General features: G+C 46.6%; 2 protein-coding genes and 1 non-coding gene across 3 annotated transcripts in view; 2 read left to right on the forward strand and 1 right to left on the reverse strand.

Moving 5' to 3' along the window:
- LOC144295103 (uncharacterized) overlaps nucleotides 1-18983 on the reverse strand; it is a 73140-nt gene that overhangs the window by 50242 nt on the left and 3915 nt on the right. The gene's annotated exons all lie outside the window — the stretch shown is intronic.
- ZBED3 (zinc finger BED-type containing 3) lies at nucleotides 9247-17506 on the forward strand (the record flags this gene model as incomplete). Its single annotated transcript, XM_077858113.1, has 3 exons — nucleotides 9247-12895; nucleotides 16110-16245; nucleotides 16681-17506. A coding segment is annotated over exon 3 (561 nt), but the record flags the coding sequence as incomplete, so codon positions are not given.
- LOC144304100 (small nucleolar RNA SNORA47) lies at nucleotides 14020-14157 on the forward strand. Its single transcript, XR_013371075.1, has one exon. It is a non-coding gene; the product is annotated as a small nucleolar RNA SNORA47 (small nucleolar RNA).

Here is an 18983-nt window from a genome sequence, read left to right on the forward strand (position 1 = left end):
AGAGACACAGGCAGAGGGAGAAGCAGGCTCCATGCAGAGAGCCCGATGTGGGACTCGATTCAGGGTCTCCAGGATCACACCCCGGGCTGCAGGCGGCGCTAAACCGCTGTGCTACCAGGGCTACCCCTCAAGTATTTTTTCATGAAGTATTTTCATTTTCACAACTTGATAAGGCTTCCATATTAAACCAAAGTCAAATGATTTTATATGCTAACTTGAAAACCCTTAAGATCAATGCATTCAACTCCTTTTGAAAAGAACAAACATACTGCAACTGTTCTTTGTAAACAGATTATCATGGCATATAGGTCATTAGTCATTAAGGAACAAGATCCTAGGGATGGGGCTCCTGGCTGATTTTTCTTTGCTCTTGCCCAGAGCATGAAGCTCAGTGTGGGGTGGACACCTCATTTTTCTTGGGCCAACACTCCTTTTAATCAGGGGACCGAAGTCCTCTTCACTGGGGAAACTCCCTCCCCCATTCTGAGTCAAGCAACAGTGGCCAAATCCATCCACCTGACCATACAGGAGAGAAAGCTGGCTGAGCTGGATCTCAACATGTCCTGTCCCAAGATTCTTCACAGTTCCATTAAAGAAAGAGCACAAATGGGGACCTGACAGCCCAAGTGCTGCTGGCAGCTGTGTTTTTGGCTGAGACGGGAAAGTTGCTGTGAGAGAAATAGCCCTCAGGCTTTTCCTCTTTGAGTGGGGATGCACCCCAGCCACCAACCAGGTGTCCTCCAGGGATTTGGTTCCATATGGGATCACACATCAAAGACAAGGCACTATATCACAAACACAAGGTGGTCTATAAGGCACCTGTGGTCTACTTTCATTCTTCTCAAATCCAAGCTAAAGTTACAAAATCAAAGCATTCTTGGCCGCCATTTATAAACAAGTAACCATACTTTGCAGCTTCTATTCTGCCTCAAGTGTCCTGGGGGGCATTTCAGGCCATTCCTATCGTGTAACCCTCCCAACAACCCCACAGGGCAAGGAAGCTACTATTATCAGCCCCCTGTTACAGACACACAAACCAAACAAAATTGGATGCTAAATATTTTGAGATCTTAGTAACTTACCCACACTCACACCGTCACTAGCCTTCTGCCCTCACTCTGAGGGCAGCCATAACACTGCACGGTCTAGATGTGGACTCCTGCTAACCATTCTTGCATAGGCATGAACTACAAAAACAAACCTAAACCAAAAGCCTGGTAACATTCTCCTTTGTTTTAAAAAAACAGGGAGCTACCAAATGGGAAGCTGAACCCAGTGTCTAGAGTTGACCCAGAAAGCCCATCAAACTGGAAATTTCATTCACACACAGTATTGATCCTACAGATAGACACCAGGGAGGGAGCTGAGGGGAGAACTAAGGAAGAGCCTCAGGTTTCTACAGAACGGGACTTTTTAAAAGTATTTTTTCCTACTGTGGTGAAATATACATAAAACTTAACATTTAACCCTTTTACCTATTTATTTTCAAAGATTTTATTTATTTATTTTACAGAGAGAGTGAGCAGGGGGAGGGGTGGGGGGAGGGGGAGAGTGAGAGAATCTCTAGCAAATGGAGCCAGACGTGGGGCTCGATCTCACAGCCCTGAGATCACCACCTGAGCCAAAATCAAGAGTCGGATGATTAAATGACTAAGCCACCCAGGCGCTCCTCTATGTTAACCCTTTAAAGTGTACACTTCGGTGGCATTAAGTACATTCACATTGCTGTGCAACCATTACCACCATCCATCTCCAGAACTTTTTCACCTAAACTGAAACTCTATGCCCATTAAACATCAACTCCCATCCCCACCCCCAGCCCCAGGCAATCTCCTTTCACTTCCTGTCTTTATGAACTTGATACTGACTACCTCAAATAAGTGGTATAGTATAGGCTTTGAATTTTCAGCTCCTCCGAGTACTTACTGAAACCTACTACTTGTCTAGCACTGTGTTAGATTTTATGGAGGGAATATATAAAATATGCGATCCAATTCCTGCCACGGAGATCATCATACAGTTGACCCTTGAACAACACAGTTTGTATCACGCAGGTTCATTTATATATGGATTTTTAAAAATCAATACAGCACTGTAAATGCACTTCTTTTCCTTGTGATTTTTCTTAATATTTTTTCTCTAGCTTACTTTTTTGAAAGAATATAGTATATAATAAACATAAACTACAAAATACGTGTCAGTTGACTGTTTATGTCATTGGTGAGGCTCTGATTTTCAGCAAGCTGTTAGTAGTTAGTTTTGACTAAGTCAAGTTATATGCAGATTCTTGACTCCCAGTGGTGGTGGGGGGTGGTCGATGCCCCAACTCCTGTGTTGTTCAAGGGTCAGCTGTAGTTGAGCTGTGAAGGCAAGGTTAGCTTCTAAAAAACAATGTGAATGTTTACATGCAAGATACCAACTGGAGGACAGGAGAAAGTTAGATGAGAGAGATCCTTACAAGCTGGATAGTCTAAGAAATCTTCATAGGAGGGACACCTGGGTGGCTCAGCAGTTGAGCGTCTGCCTTTGGCTCAGGGAGTGACCCTGGAGTCCCAGTATCGAGTCCCACGTCGGGCTCCCTGCAAGGAGCCTGCTTCTCCCTCTGCCTGTGTCTCTGCCTCTTTCTCTGTGTCTCTCATGAATAAATAAATAATTTTTTAAAATCCTCATAGGACTAGTGACTCGAGGAATGAGAATAAAGTTTGGTGCATAGAGAGGAAGGTTCTGGATTAACTAAATCATTCACAAATCCAGGCAGGATGGATCTTTCCAAGCAGCGAGAGCCAAAGCCAATGGGCCACAGCATTTTCATCCAGTCTCTCCAAGGATAGGATGATTAAACCTAGCTCTTAGAATCTACACATGCAATGGTTTTCTTTTCCTATTGCAAAATAGACACAAAAGAAAATCAAAGGTTCCTTGTTGTTGTTATTCTTTATTATTATCTCAGAAAATAGCCAAACCAGCTCTTTTGTGCAAGTTTGTCTTTTTCACTTGGCAAAAGGAATTGGCAAGGACTTCTGAAACTTGTGTGGAGTGTCTGACACCAGGGTCAGGTCATATCAACTCTGACCACAGCTGGGGACACGGACCCCTGGAGTTGTGGTGAGATAAGCCTCCAGATGTTCACTCTAACCAGCACACAGGTGATTTAAACAAGCAGTCCACATCACCACCCCACCCCTGCCAGCACTTTGAGCAAGTGGCCAGAGAAGCAGCACCCAACAGATCACTTTCTGAGTATAACCCTCAAGGGACTCTGTGTAAGACTAGGAAGGCCAGGGCACCTGGGCGGCTCAGCGGTTGAGTGTCTGCCTTGGGCTCAGGGTGTGATCCTAGAGTCCGGGGTCAGGATCGAGTCCTGTATCGGGCTCCCCACATGGAGCCTGCTTCTCCATTCCTGTATCTCTGCCTCTCTCTCTCTGTCTCTCTCTGTCTCTCTGTCTCTCCTGAATGAATAAAATCATTAAAAAAAGAAAGTGGTAAAAAAACAAACCATAAAGTAGTCCTTACTTTAGATATGCACATTCCTTAATGTGTCTCACGGCACACAGGTGGACTTGACTGTCCATGCAACTGAATGTTTGTTAACAGAAACTGCAAGTGTGGGGCCATGTGAAGCAGCCAGAAAGTGTACATGGGCCTTTACAAGGAATTTTACAACTCTAAAAGAAGAAAAAGGTAAGACGGTAGCAAGTAGGACCTGCAAGCCTCCCATAGTCAAGGGCAAGGAGTGGTCCATGGTGAAGGGGTGCACGTAAAGCAACAGAAAACAGGATGGAGACCTGATGGATTCTGAAAAGGTACTGAAATTCTGAGACAAATCCTTGTACTACTTCTTCCCCATAGTTCTGAGAAATGGAAATCAATGTCTAATGCCTCTCTCTGAGTGTTCCCATAGGAGTGGCTGCTACCAGGGCTTTCTTTTCATTCGGGTGACATGGAAATGGCACCCCTGGGAGCTCTACTTTCTAGAGGTGGCTACATGGCTGAGGACGGAGCAGCAGCTCAGCGTCCTGGAGAGCACCAGGGCAGGTAACGGGTATCAGTGAAAAGGGAGAACTACAGACCGCGGGAGAGCTACTTAGTACTAATCTGTCATCCATCCATTCTCATTTATTACTTTCTGCTACGTAGTGAGCATGATGAATCTCAGCTTTGGCCCACAATATTGCAGTCGTCCGACTGGCCTACTGGTCTCCTGTACATTTTATTCAAACACCTCCCCGCTATGTCCCCAAAGCCGTATACTTAAAATCTAAATCTATTAACTGTCTGGCTTAAAACTTCCTCCAGGATAAACTTCAAGCTTAGGTCACTATGTTTCAAGCAAAAAGAAATGTGCATTTATGTGTATTTATAGTGAAAATGCAGGGTTTCCAAGATATATTTAAATAATTACCTAAGTCTTCAAGCAAAAAGCCATCCAATGAAATAAGCATAAAGTCTACGTTAACATGTTTTCTGACAGTACATGGCAAAATGAGAAAGCTAAAAAAATAAGGAAGTTGGGTCTGAAAAAGTCAAGAGGTATCCACTCTGCAGGAATAACTTTTGTTATAATTGTAATGACAAATATAAAATGAAGACATTATCCGAAAGACACATATTCATAGTTAACCAATTAAGCCTCTTCATTTTGGCATGCATTACTTTCTTACCCGCCCTGCTGCCCCAGCTCTGCTTCCTGGGGTCACCTCTCAGAGTGCCTGCCTTCTGTTCTTGCCTCAGTCACTGTACTTGGGGGGAGGGGGTGCAGCTAAGAAAGTAGATACCAGAGTGGCCCCAGAAAGTAGAAGCTTAGAATGTCTGAAGCTCCAAACCTCGGGATGGGGTTCTGGAACCAGATTTTTTAGCTATCTGATAGTAACAAGGACTCCATTTCTACTGGTAAGGGAGTGATGATAACCCTTGGTGTGCTGTAATGGTAGAATAAAGATTCTCACCTGTAATGGATTAAGATGAGGAACAGATGAAAGGGGAAATGTTTATTCAGTAGCTTTGTCTGATCCTATTAAATATGTACATCTAGAAGGAGCTAGCCTGATACACCATTAGAACAGCCTATTAAATTGTCACCTAAGGTGCCATTTGGGGAATGATATCTGTAGGGTTAGGGCACTGTTCTCTAGAGCAAACTGCATGATTTATGGGTCTGTGTCCCCAGTAACTAGAATACATGGGTTCTCAACACTGTATAAGCTATACACAAAACCTGGATCCATATCGTGTCTTTTAATATGGGTATTACAAGTAGCTAGATCAGACTGAAATCTTGCCACTTGCAACAACATGGATAGAGCTAGAGTATTATGGTAAGTGAAATAAGTCAGAGAAAGACAAATACCATGTGATTTCACTCACATGTAGAATTTAAGAAAGAAAACAAGGAAAAAAGAGACAAACCAAAAATTAGACTCTTAACTATAGAAAACAAACTGAGGGTTACCAAAGGGGAAGTGGGGGGTGGGGGTGGGTGAAATAGGTGATGGAGATAGAGTACACTTACAATGAGCACTGAGTCATGTACAGAATTACTGAATCGCTATACTGTAAACCTGAAACTAATATAACACTGTATGTTAACTACCCTGGAAATAAATAAATAAATAAATAAATTTTTGTTTTAAAGGTAGCTAGATCATACCCTTCTCCCAATCCTCAACTCTTTAAACCACCTTCCACTTTTCTCTAGGTCAGCTACGTTGTAGGTTGTAGGCAGCTGCTAACCACTGCTCCCATCCCCTCCCAAAAGAGTAATTCTGAAATTCTGAGAATACTTTTCCAGCTAATCTTCCCCACCCATTGTCCATTCCTGCTATTTCCTACCAGGTGCATATCTAGGAATCAGAAATGAAAAAGGACACATCACTACCAACCTTAGAGAAATAAAAAGAACCATAAAGGAATACTGGGTACAACTGTATACCAACACATTAGATAACTTGGATGAAATGGACAAACTCCTAGAAAGATATGAACTATCAAGGCTGAATGAAGAAGGAAGAGGTGAGGGGTGCATGGGTGGTTCAGTCAATTAATTGTCTGCCTTCATGATCCTGGGGTTCTGCAATCCAGCCTCATGTCTGGTTCCCTACTCTGTGGGGAGCTTGCTTTTCCCTCTCCCTCTCCCTCTGCTGCTCTCACCACTTATGCTCTCTCTCTCTCTCTCTCTCTCATATAAATAATTTTTTTTTTTTTTTTAAAGGAGGGACGTCTGGGTAGCTCAGCAGTTGAGTGTCTGCCTTTGGCTCAGAGCGTGATCCCCCAGGTCGAGTCCCATATCGGGCTCCCTGCATGGAGCCTGCCTCTCCCTCTACCTAAGTTTCTGCCTCTCTCTGTGTGTCTCTCATGAAAAAATAAATAAAATCTAAAAAAAAAAAAAAAAAAAAAAAAGGAAGAGATGATCTGAATAGATCTGTAACAAATGAAAAGATTGAATTAGTAATAAAAAACTATTCATAAAGCTCAGGCCCAGATGGCTTCACTGTAGAAGTCTACCAAACATTTAAAAAAGAACAAGAATTCTTCACAAACTCTTCCAGAAAAAGAGAAGAGGAAGGGATACTTTTCAACTCATTTTATGAGGCCAGTATTATCTGACACCAAAACCAGACAAAAGTGTCACAAGGAGCTACAGACCAAATGCACATACAGAATGTACCAAAAGAGTATGATGCAAGTACACAGCCCTATAATTTTATGTCTTTGAGGTAATCTCCATAAACAGCTTTCTTATGATGGGTTTTCTGTAAGGTCAGACAGCAGATTTCAAGGCTACAATCTTTGGCAAGCATCTGGGGAGTAAACATTCTGTGTTACCAATGAAATGCAGGTCTTTATGCTTTGCTAACTTCCAGAGTTGGGGATAGAAATGAGGTCTTCAGATGAAAACTAAATGTTAGTTTTTTATTGTTAAATGCATGACGAAAGTTAGGGGAACTGCCACTACTAAAGCAAGAACTGACGAGCATTTTTCTTGCTGAAACTTGAACACAGAATGTAGGACAAAGAAGAGTTATTAGATATTTAAGATATATTTTATAATTCATTTAAAATTTCATTTAAAACTACAAGAAAGATATTTTAGATTATAAGAAAATTTAAGCATTGAATCAAACGCAAAAAAGGCTCCATTTCTCTGGATTCGAAAATACATCCAAAACACATCTTGCTAGGATAACAAACATGTAATTCCAGGAGTCGAAACCCTACACTTTTTCAAGTCTGGCTTAAATGTTGCCAGTCTTTTTTTTTTTTTTTTTTTAATGTTGCCAGTCTTAAAAAACTGTAGCTGTTTTCAAATTAGTGTGGCACTTGAATGTTTCCTCTTATATCATTTTCCACTTTCTTCTTGGTGTTGCGTTTGTCTTACTATCTCACTGAGGTGTAATCTTCTTGAGGGCAGGAATGATTTCTCCAATCGCCAGACTCCTGCTCAGGTTTAGAATAGTGCTTTTGCTCATAACCAGCACTTTTTTAAAAAAAGATTTATTTCTTTATTCATTCATCCATGACAGCCATAGAGAGAGAGAGAGAGGCAGAGACACAGGCAGAGGGAGAAGCAGGCTCCGTGCAGGGAGCCCGACGCGGGACTCGATCCCGTGTCTCCAGGATCGCGCCCTGGGCCCAAGGCAGGCGTCAAACCGCTGAGCCACCCAGGGATCCCCATAACCAGCACTTATTAAAAACTGTTCTGTGAACTAATGAAAATATCGTGTATCTCATTACATGGTCAGTCTAAAGCCAAACAGATTTTTTAAATACTCAAAGCAAATAAAGGATTGCCAGATATGGTAATCTTTAAAAATACAATAATCCTTAAAAATTTCATTATGAGGCACCTAGGTAGCTTAGCCAGCTAAACGTCTGCCTTTGGCTCAGGTCATGACCCCAGGGCCCTGGGATTGAGCCCAGCATAGGGCTCCCTGCTCAGCCGGGAGTCTGCTTCTCCCTGTTCCTCGTCCTTCCTGATGCACTTGCTCTTGCTCTCAAATAAATAAATAATCTTAATTTTTTTTTTTTTATGAATTAAGCCATGAATAGGAGGTAACTGAACCAGAGTCATTTATACAAGTTGCTGTTCTTTTCAATCAGATTTATAGAAAAAAAATGAGATTGAAGAAAAATTGCTTGAACCAAAGGATGTATCGGAATCAGGGATTCCCCGTCCTCCTTTTAGGAGGATGTCGCAATCTGCGCCCACGGTCCTGTGCCTCGCAAGGCTCTTTCGGAGAGCACACTCTCTGGCCCCGCGGGCCGCAAGCGTCGCCCCGCGGTTTGCTTTGGCCGCTGGCACGTGGGCAGCGCGGGGTGCGCGGGGCGGGGGGCGTCGAGCGCGCGCCGCGGAGCGCCAGAGCCCTAACGCGGCCCCGACCGGCGAGTCGCTCGCCCGCGCGGGGGCAGCGCGGAGCCAGCCCGCGGGGTGTGTGCAGCCCGGGGCTCCCTCCCTCCCTCCCGGCTGGCGGTGGGCGGCCGCGCCCTCCCGGAACAGCCTCCTTCGGCCCCGCACGGTCGCGCGCGGAGCCTGCAGCCCGGGACTCGCGGCCTCGGCGCCGGGCCTCGGCCGGTTCCTGCCGCAGTTAAACTAAAAACACGCATTCTTAAAAGGCGCTAAAGCGCTGCGCCAGTGCCGGCCCCCGGCAAGCGCAGTCCGCCCGCGCGGCCCTCCCCGGCTCTCCGCGGACGCGGGAACTTAAGGGAGGCGCGCGCCCGGGGCTCCGCTCGGGACGGTAGGTCCGCTAGGCCCCCGCGGGGACCGGCGACCCCCCGCCCCGCCCCCCGGCCCGCCTCCCGGCCGCCGCCACGCTCCGGGGGCGCCGCGGTGAGTGCGCGCTCGCGGGAGGCCGGGCGGGCCGGGGCGGGTCAGGCCGCGCACACCGGCCGGGGCCATGGGGGATGGGGGATGGGGGGATGGGGTGGGGGCATGGGGACCAGCCCCAGGGGGTGGGGAGCGGAAGGAGGGGTAGAGACCGGCCCCGGGCGGCGGGGGGATGGGGGATGGGGGATGGGGACCGGCCCCGGGAGGATGGGGGGTGGGGGGATGGGGACCGGCCCCGGGCGGCGGGGAGCGGAAGGAGGGGGTAGGGACCGGCCCCGGGCGGGGGGGGGGGGGGCGGGGCGGGGCGTGGGGACCGGTACGGGCGGGGGTCGGGGGGCGCCGCGGTGCCGGGGCGGCCGCAGCCCTTGGGCCGCCGAGCTCGGGGTCGGCAGCGGCGGCCGCAGGTGGCCCCGGCTGGGCGGGAGGGCGCCGTGCAGCGGCTTTCAGCGCCTCGCTCCTGCTCCTTCTCCGGGTCTCCTTTCCAAAAAGTTACTGGGAATATCGGAAATCATCTGCTCTCCTGGTAAAATGGCCTTTTTGCAGTCAGACTTTTAACGGGGCAAACGGCTGGGTGCCCTGCAGTGCGGTCTTTCTCCGAAACTTTCTGAACGTTTTTGGTTTTGGAGGAGAAGCCAAAAGGGAGCCGAACCTCCGACAAGAATCCCCGCCCCCATCTCCATGGCGCTCAAACAAAAGAATTTTCCGATCCTCTTGGAGCAGAGGAGCCCTTTGCTCTAACTACTCCCCGTAGCCAAACGTGCCAAGTTTACCGAGCAAAATTATTTTTCCTTTCTTGAAAGAAAACGTTAAAAAAAAAAAAAAAAGAAAACGTAACTACCGTCCAAACTTATAATGAAATGGTGTTTAACAAAAGCTATTTAAAAAAAAAAACCCAAAAGCTATTGTACAAAAAGCTTAATAAATGGACATAATTAGGGAAGTTATTTTATGCATTTTGCACTAGTGTATTATTCGTACACCCTTTTTGGACAAAACTGAATTGAGGCAAAGGACAATAAATATGCAACAATGTGTCAAGTGGCTAAGAGGCAAAACAAGATAATTCTCAATTAAAAACTCCTTGTATTACAAAGGACTTGAAAGTAGGGCAGCTTTAAATTCCTCTAATTCATACTAAAGTGTGCATTTTGCAAGACAAAATGGATCAACACCCTTCTTTTTTGGGAATATATGTATTAAAGTAAAGTAGGCCTAAAATAAAGGTCCACTATTCATTTTTAGAAATGCATTAAGAGAATACATCTGACCTTATAGCTAATGGTAGAGTTTGGCCTAAGACATTCAGAAAACCTCTCTGACTCACCATACAATTAGCTGTGGGTCCTACACATTTTCTACAATCCATGTGTAACCTTTATCTAAATATTTTCACACTTCCCCCTTTATTGCCTGAGCTAAGTATCCACACTTCACAGTTTGGAGGCATTTTTACTTGCTTTTTAACTTTACCTAAGTTTTCAGCCTGGTGAATTATTCTGGAATCAGACTAATTTTTCTTTTTAAAAAGATTATTTATTTGAGAGAGAGCGCGCATGTACAAGCAGGGGGAGCTGCATGCAGGGGGAGAGGGAGAAGCAGGCTCCCTGTTGAGCAGGAACCAGAGGTGGGACTGGGATCCCAGGACTCTGGGATCATGACCTGAGCTAAAGGCAGATGCTCAACTGACTGAGCCACTCAGGTGCCCCAAGACTAATTTTCTTAATCACCCAGATCTGTTTATAAATAGATTAATCCATGGTTAGTAAGCTAATATTTCAACAGAGATGGATAAGTAAAAGGTGAATGAATTGTGGTTTCCTTGATATTTCAATTGTCAAAGCTAATTATTTGTTTTAATTATTATGTTCTGCTTTAAGTTACTGGTGGATGAAGCAAATGAAAATGATGTTAGTGATTCCACACAAGTCTGTGGGATTTCGCATTAGTCTGAATTCCTTACCCAAGATCCAGGGTCCGCTTACATATATTTATTTGTAATCTGCCAGATTAATCCCTCCTAGGTGACCCAACCTGGCTGTGGAAGGACAAACAGAGCTGTCCCTCACTTGCTGTTCTCTTTTGAGATCATTGCCTGGTTTTTTGGCCTTTCGCCTGCCTAATACTGTGTATGTGTTCAAACAGAAGTATAAAATAATAAAATTCACTTCTATGGGTATTTCATGAGATGATTCTTAATGGGACAGTCATGTATTTTATGTATATACACCCATATTTACACAGATTATTCATCCTGGTTTTGATCTCCCTGATTCTCAATGTTGGTATTCGGGGAGAGGATACTGAGGAATCTGGGTTTTAATCTGACAATCTGATCTTTACCATATGTATCAGAATTATTGCCAGCAGTGTATCTCCAACCAGTCGGTGAGCTTCTGGAAGGATGGAATATGCGGTTCTCCCACTGGCATACTGGGCAGCAAGCCCCTGCCTGACCCTGAGCAGGTGCACAATGAGCAATCTGAATGAGAGTGGATACAGGGAATAGGTTGTAAGCAAAATAATCACATTCATTGGCACCTTTCTGGTAATTTAAAAACTGCTTAAGAAAAAAATTAAGGGAGCTCTTAACTTTTCATTTTCTTCATGTTAGCTAACCATAGAGGTAATAGGTGTGCATTTTCGTTGGTTACTAGGTAAGGACGAAATGTGTATCACAGGGCTCCAGATAATCAGACCTCCCCACCATTTTCTACCCAAGAGAGAGGAGCAACCTATTTTATATAAAGGTCAATTTACAAAGTGAAAATAAATTTGGTTGGGGAGGGAAGATGGATCTGTGATTATTTTTTGCTTTCTATTTTTTTTTTAAGATTTTATTTATTTATTCATGAGACACACACACAGAGAGAGAGAGAGAGAGAGAGGCAGAGACACAGGCAGAGGGGGAAGCAGGTTCCATGCAGGGAGCCTGATGAGGGACTCGATCCCTGGTCTCCAAGATCAGGCCCTGGGCCAAAGGCAGGCATTAACCGCTGAGCCACCCAGGGATCCCCTTTTGCTTTCTATTTTCATAAACCCTCAAGAATTCTTCCAGCTTTACCTACTCTATTGAATACCAGTGTCAAAGAGAGAAATAACATTGCCTTTGGCCACTAAGATCTTAATGGGTATGTTTGAGCAGTAAATACTGGTAGCTTCTTTTTGTTCACGCCCTGATGTTATATAGCACTGGAGAGTCCAACCGTGAGATCATTTGCATTATTTGATTTCAGCCACAGGTGTAGAGGTAGAAAATTTTAACATTTTCCTTGACAGATGGAGAGATTGGGACTTGGTGAGCTGGGTCTGAAAAAAGTAGCGTCAAATTCATTGCATTGAATGCAACATCCCTTGAGTGCCGCCTGCGCTGAGCAACCTCCCACACTGGGTTCCCTCCAGGGCCAGATGGCAGCACACTATGCCCCAAGGGACTGTCCCTTATGGTCCCCATAGTTAAGACTGCCTAGCCAACCTGAGCTCACTCACCTGAGGATTGTTTTATAAAATTACTTTGTATTTACATTGTCAGGAGCTACTCTGAATACATGTACACAGGTTGTGTCTTTCCACGTCAGCTTTATCTAATCATAAAGCAACGTTAACATAATTGTAAAAGGCTCAGAATTCCAAATTCAATGACATTTCACTGTGCATTTAACTTGACTTCACACACGACACACAAAGTACAATATAAAAGTCGCAAAACAAACAAGATACAATAGGGTAAGTTAATGAACCAAATGCACTATCAGTCCATGAGCACACCAGTGAGATAGGTCTCGACCAGTGCAGGTCCGCTCAGCTCTTCCTGGTTCGCCCGTCGAGGATCTCTAGTACGTTCGGAGATCAGTCAGGCCGAACCTGCCCTGGCGGCTACCTTTCTGATGTAGGCGGACACGAAGGGTCGGCATCTGGAAAATATGAGTTTGCTGCAAAAATCTTCCCTTTTTAAAGGAGTTTGATCCATCTAGCTCGTCCAGACTTCTGATTCTACTGATTACCATTTCTTGGTTCCTCCAGGCTCTCTTGGTTCTGCTGGTTCTGACTTCTGGTGGCGCCAGGCTGTTGGCCGTGGTGAGACTCACTCTCAGCTCGTCACCCTTGTCTGGCTCTCCTGATTCATTACACCACCGCCTGACCTGAACCACTGCATCTCCTTCCCCACATACGTGCACACCTGCCGTATACAGAGCTTATCTAAATGTAGCCGCAAATGTGCATGCTCTCTTAATACCTTTCTTCTCTCCTTTTTGTTTACCTCTCCTCGTTCTCCTTTCACACCAGTCGCCACTCCTTCAACCGACAGTGTATCTTCCTCCTTATTTTTCTTCATATATATCCTACATATATTTGTATATTATTTAATAATAATGACATCACATTATACATAGGTTTCTGCATGTGGCTTTTCTCCTTGAAGAGTTCCTCCAGGAATCCCTCTAGGACTTCTAGCAGAGCTCCAATCCATCCTTTTTAATGGCTGCACAATATTCCCGGGCATGAACACGCATTATTTACGCAACCGTTTTCCAGCTGACGGGCATTTCCATGTATCCAGTTTTTTGCCATCCCAGATAATCCTGTAATAAACATCTTAATACATATTACTTTATGTATGAGTACTTTTAGTCCTACAGAATGGATTCCCAGGAATGGGATTTCCCGTTATATCTATTTTTAATTAGCAGAAATTGCCAGATTGCTTTCCTAAAATAGCCTTCACATCTCCACTAGTAATGCATGAACGTCTCCCTTTCTTTGCCTCCCTTCTAGCTTTGGCTGACAGACCTCTTCGTTTTTGTTAGTGTAATGGATCTAAAATGAGACCTTACTATTACTTTAATAGTACTTCCCCCAAATAAGTGATGTGAATCTTTTCACAAATTTCTTGTCCATCTGATGACTTTGTTCTTAGGTCACCTGCCTACTCATATTTCTGGCCCATTTTTCTGTTGAGTTGTCTTTTTCTTGTCAGTCTGTGAGAGCTCTTCGTGTATCAGGGCTGTGGCTGAAGGTACGAGACTTTTCTCCCAAGCCAACGTGGCGGGCTAGGAGACTGTCGGGATGGCTGAAACACGCCCAGGGGTTGTTGAGCAGAGCTAGATAGGCTGTTCTGACCTGTGGCCACAGACTGCTGGTCACCAGTCAGATACTCAGACTGAACAGAAGATTGTACTGAGCCAGAATGTAGCTGTGTGCGGAGGACTGAGAAGGTGAGGCAGCCCAGTGCTGTGCTGTCTTCCACCGGTTAAGACCTCCGAGAGTGAAGGCCTGCCAAGGCGGAGGATGTCCCTCTGCCACCCTTGGAGGGGCAGTGCTGTGCTGGCCAACATTTATGGTGCCGCTGCGTGTCCCTGGCTCAGATGAGGCAGTCCACTAAGTCTGAAGGATTAAGACATCAAAATCACTGCTTCTCACTCTTGTTTCCACCTTCACTGTTACAATAGATGGCATTCATGTATGTGGCACTCCTCTGGGCATCCCAGATTTTGAAGAAACCCAGAGACATCTTGCAGGGAAGTAAAGCATGACAGTAATTGGTCACCCCTGGCACTTTTAGGGGCACAGCAGGAATGATCACTCTCAGACTCTGGCATGGGTAGGAGAATCTGAAGCTTATATAGTCTTCAACCCCCAGCTCAACAAAGCGTTATCAGAATGCAAAGCAATAGTCTTGATATTACAGAAAACCTTTGAATCTCTTAATTTATAAAAAATACAAGGATTCATAATACTATCTTTTCCACTTTTAAATATAACTAGTAATAAAAAAAGGAACTCTGTGAAGAGAGGATTCTAATGTAGAAAAAATGAAATTCTTAAAACAGAAAAAAATTTAGGTAAACTTTGGTTACCAGAAACAATTTCTAATATTAAAATGTGGTCTGAAAAAAAAATAAAATAAAATAAAATAAAATGTGGTCTGTGTACTAACCATAATGTTACATAACCATGACGTTTGCTAAGCATAAAAAAAAAAAATTATCTTTGAAAATGGTCTGTGACTCTCCTCATCCTGTTACTCCCGCTTTGGGGACCTCAGGGATTTAGTAAATCTCTTAGAGGAAATCTAGCCTTTAATTTCTAAAGACTTTTTATACTAATTGGCCTTCATAAGTAACTATATTCAAATCAATGCCAGTTGTGTCACAAGATATGTAAATAGCGATTTCTTTTGTTAGAAGAGGACTGGTACTTTTTTGATGATTCTGGTAAATTTGTTATTTTTTAAAAAAATATGAGTGATATGTTAAATGTCATGCCCGATCCTAACCAGAACAGCTTGGTAGGGGGAAAAATGAGATTTAGAAAACTTTAATGTAACTGTAACAAGACTCTTAGCAATTGAAATAAAAGCTTACACTAAACACTACTATTACTATCACAACTTATTTTTTCTGTTTCCAACTGTGTCTTCCATCATTCCCTGTTATGTTTAACAAAAAAAGATTCTGGAACTTTATTACCTCCACTGCTGCTGCTTCAAAACCTGACAGTACGAGTGGACACTGGCTATCTCACTATGCAGCATAGCCTTGATCTGCCCCCTGAAATAACTTCTCAGAAGAGCTCCAAGCCTACCGTATGTTTTCTTATTATTTTTAAACTTTCAAAACAAGTTTGTTTTAGAATCACACATTTGGTCCTTTGGGAAGTTACTTCCTGAAGAATAAACTTCACTTTTTTTTATCTCCCCTTGTTTGACAGCTTATTGCTGTGACAAACTGTTTTAATAGGAAAGACACTGCAATGATTAGTCACTGGGTTGTGTTCGGATCCTTTCAACCACAGATATTTGTTGGACAGAGCAAGAAGCTATCGCTTTTCTTTATTTTCCTTCTTAATTAAATTCATTGATGAAGCTTTTCATCTTTTAAATATATAGAGGGGACCAGTGTGTTGGGATGAGCAGTATAGAAAACTTATTTTATTTGCTTTATAACTGGAGCATCTATGACAGGGCCAGAAAAAAAAAGAAAAAAAGAACACTAGAATAATATGGTGGGGCAGCCCGGGTGGCTCAGCAGTTTAACGCCGCCTTCAGCCCAGGGTTTGATCCTGGGGACCCGGGATTGAGTCCCACATCAGGCTCCTGGCGTTGGAGCCTGCTTCTCCCTCTGCCTGTGTCTCTCTCTCTCTCTCTCTCTCTCTCTCTGTGTCTCTCATGAATAAATAAAATCTTTAAAAAAAAAAAAATATGGCACTAGCCTGTATTTCTAGTGTGTGTTTAGGGGGCTGTTTACTGAATTTCTTTTACTCACTGCCTGTCCTCTGCATTTACTTCTAGCACTGCTGATGGTTCTTTAGAACTCAGGATTCATGCTGCTGTGTTTCCACCTGAGAACCGACATCGGCTGGAAACCCTGAAGCAGTGACAGGGACCCTCAAGGCCCACAGGACATGGCCTGCCATCTAATTTAACGGTAAAAATTTGGAACACTGCTTTGTATATTTCTTTTCCTAAATATGTATATTTTTAAAACGTTTCTTAGTACTGCCATTTTCCTCATAAGGACATTCTTTTTAAATTCACAAAAGAGGGTGCCTGGGGGGCTCAGTGGTTGAGCGTCTGCCTTTGGCCCAGGGCCTGACCCCAGGTCCCAGGATGAGTCCCACATGGGGCTCCCCACAGGGAACCTGCTTCTCCCTCTGCCTGGGTCTCTGCCTCTCTCTGTGGGTCTCATGAATAAATAAATAAAATCCTTAAAATAAATAAATTCACAAAACAAAACTTGAATTTTGAAAAAAGTTCCCTCGTGGAAAGGTTTTTGAAAGGCTGTTCACCACTGGGACCTACACCCTGAGGTTTGAGAAGCGAATTCTTTATTGCCAAGGCTTTCTTTTCGGTTTCTTGCTAGTTTGTTGTGCAGCACGGGGAGCAGGACAGCGAAGGGAGCTTTGCTCTTCTAAGAGGACCGTCCTGAAGGCGAGCGGAGGCGGCCGGTCCAGGCGCCGCACCTGCCCACCACTTGGTACCGGAGCGCCCCTGGCTGCGGGGCGGGGCGGGGCGGGGCGGGGCGGGGCGGAGCCGGGGCGGCCGTTGGCGCCCGGCCCGCAGCCCCCGCAGCGCCCGCAGCCCCGGGCCGGCCTCCCCCCTTTCTCCTTCGGGACGCAGGCGCGGCGATGCGGACTGACGAGCTGCCGGCGGCGCCCATGGACACCCCGGGTCCCGGCCGCCGGGGGGCGCCGTCCTGCGAGGCCTGGGGCTACTTCCACCTGGCCGCGGCGCGCCCGGGCCGCGCGGCCGGCCAGTGGGCCACGTGCCGGCTGTGCGGGGAGCAGGTGAGCCCGGGCTTCCACGCGGGCGCCGCGGCGCTGTGGCGGCACCTCGAGGGCGCGCACCGGCGGGAGCTGCAGAAGAGCGCCGCGCGCCCCCCGCCGCCGCCCGCCGGGCCCCCCGCGCCCCCCGCGGCCGCCGAGGGCGACTGGGCGCGCCTGCTGGAGCAGATGGGCGCGCTGGCCGAGCGCTGCCGCGTGCGGGAGCGGGAGCTGGCGCGGCGCGAGGCGGCCGTGGGGCGGGCCCAGCGCGCCCTGGAGCAGAGGCGCCGCGCGCTGCAGCAGGAGGAGCGCGCCGCGGCCCAGGAGCGCCGGCAGCTGCGGGCCGACGCCGAGGCGCTGCGGGCGCGGCTGCGGGACCTGGGCCGCCGCGAAGCCGCGCTGGCCGCCGCCCCCGGCCCGCCCCCGCCCCCGCCCCCGCCCAAGGGAGAGCCCGGGGGGCACGCGGACGGCTCCCCGGGCGCCGGGATCCTGCTGCTGTAGGGCCGCCCCCCACCCCCGGGGCGCCAGCGCCTGCCTTGGCTGCCCCTGCACTGACCGCTCCAGCCGCTCGCTGGCCTACGTCACCCGGAGCCTTGTACCTGGTGGTGATGTCGGGAAGGCAGAAGCCTCCTTCCGGACCAAAGACAAACCACAGTCCTCGCCAGCCAGGCCAGCCAGGGTGCACGGTGCATGGAAAGGACGGTACAGCGTTCACCCAAGAAGGGCTCTACTCATTTCCTACTGAGTAAATCTCCGGTGAGTTGGCTTGCCCAGCACGAAGCTCTGAAAAGGCGGCCCTTTCGCCTCCACGGCTGCTCTTGGCCCTCCCCAGCGCCTCCCCTGTCGCCCCCGCCCCCCAGCCTGCAGACCACACCTCGTGCACCCTGAGTCCCCCCAGCTGTTTCCTTTGCATTTCAAACCCAGAGGCAGCTGTGGGGAGTTGCCTGGCTTCCCTGCCTCACTTCCTTTTAGAAAAATATGACCTCATCCCTCACTGTTAGGATGGGAACTTGGGTTCCCCACATCTCCACCCTCCTCACTTCTAGGCCACAGTAGAAGGAAGGCATCCCTCCCATTTGAGGCCACTTCCACCTTTCTCGGTGTTCATCCCTTCCGCTTCCACCTTTACTGGACCTTTGCTCCATTAGGGTTTCTCCTTTCCTCTGACTTCCTCCCTCCCTCTCCCCAGGCTGCTCCTCTTTCTCCGCAGCACCAGGTCTCCCCTGGCACTAAAAAGACTCCCCCAGCCTGGCTGCCCTCAAGTGAACAAGGGGAGAGCTCCAGCTCTCCAAGGGGAGCCCCGTTACCCTTGCCCTATCCTTCCTTCCAGACTTCAGTCCTTCCCTCGTGGTCAGCTTCCCATCCTACCCTGGAACCTTAAGAAGCTGAATTGACAATTTATTTTCAGCCTTCATCTTGCTAGTACAATGAACACCCACATATACCCTCCAACTAGACTGAGCAGTTATTAACATTTTGCCTTAGTTGCTTTTTTGGCCCTCTACCCCAAACATGCATGGCACTTCATCCAGAAGTATTTATATCCCTTTAGCCTCTAAAATTCCCCAATTGTCTCAGAAATGTCTTAATCTTTTCTAAAAAACAAAACAAAAGGGTCCAATCACGGTTCATACATTGCTTTTTGATTATGACTTTGTCTCTTTTAGTCTAGAACAGCTCCCTTTTTTTTCCATGACATTTTTGAGTCCCAGCCATCTGCCTTATAGAATGCCCATTATTCTGGGTCTGTCCGATTGTTTCCTTAAGCCAGTTTATGTACTCACTCTTGACTCACCTACTCTGTGCCAGTGACTCCTGACTACCTCCAGTGTTCCTCCCAGTTCTTCAGGTCCAACCTCTACTGTATGTCTCCACCTCTACTTGTATATCCTGTTACTGCTGA

The sequence above is a fragment of the Canis aureus genome, chromosome 2, assembly GCF_053574225.1.
Source record: "Canis aureus isolate CA01 chromosome 2, VMU_Caureus_v.1.0, whole genome shotgun sequence".
Classification (NCBI taxonomy): Eukaryota; Metazoa; Chordata; class Mammalia; order Carnivora; family Canidae; genus Canis; species Canis aureus.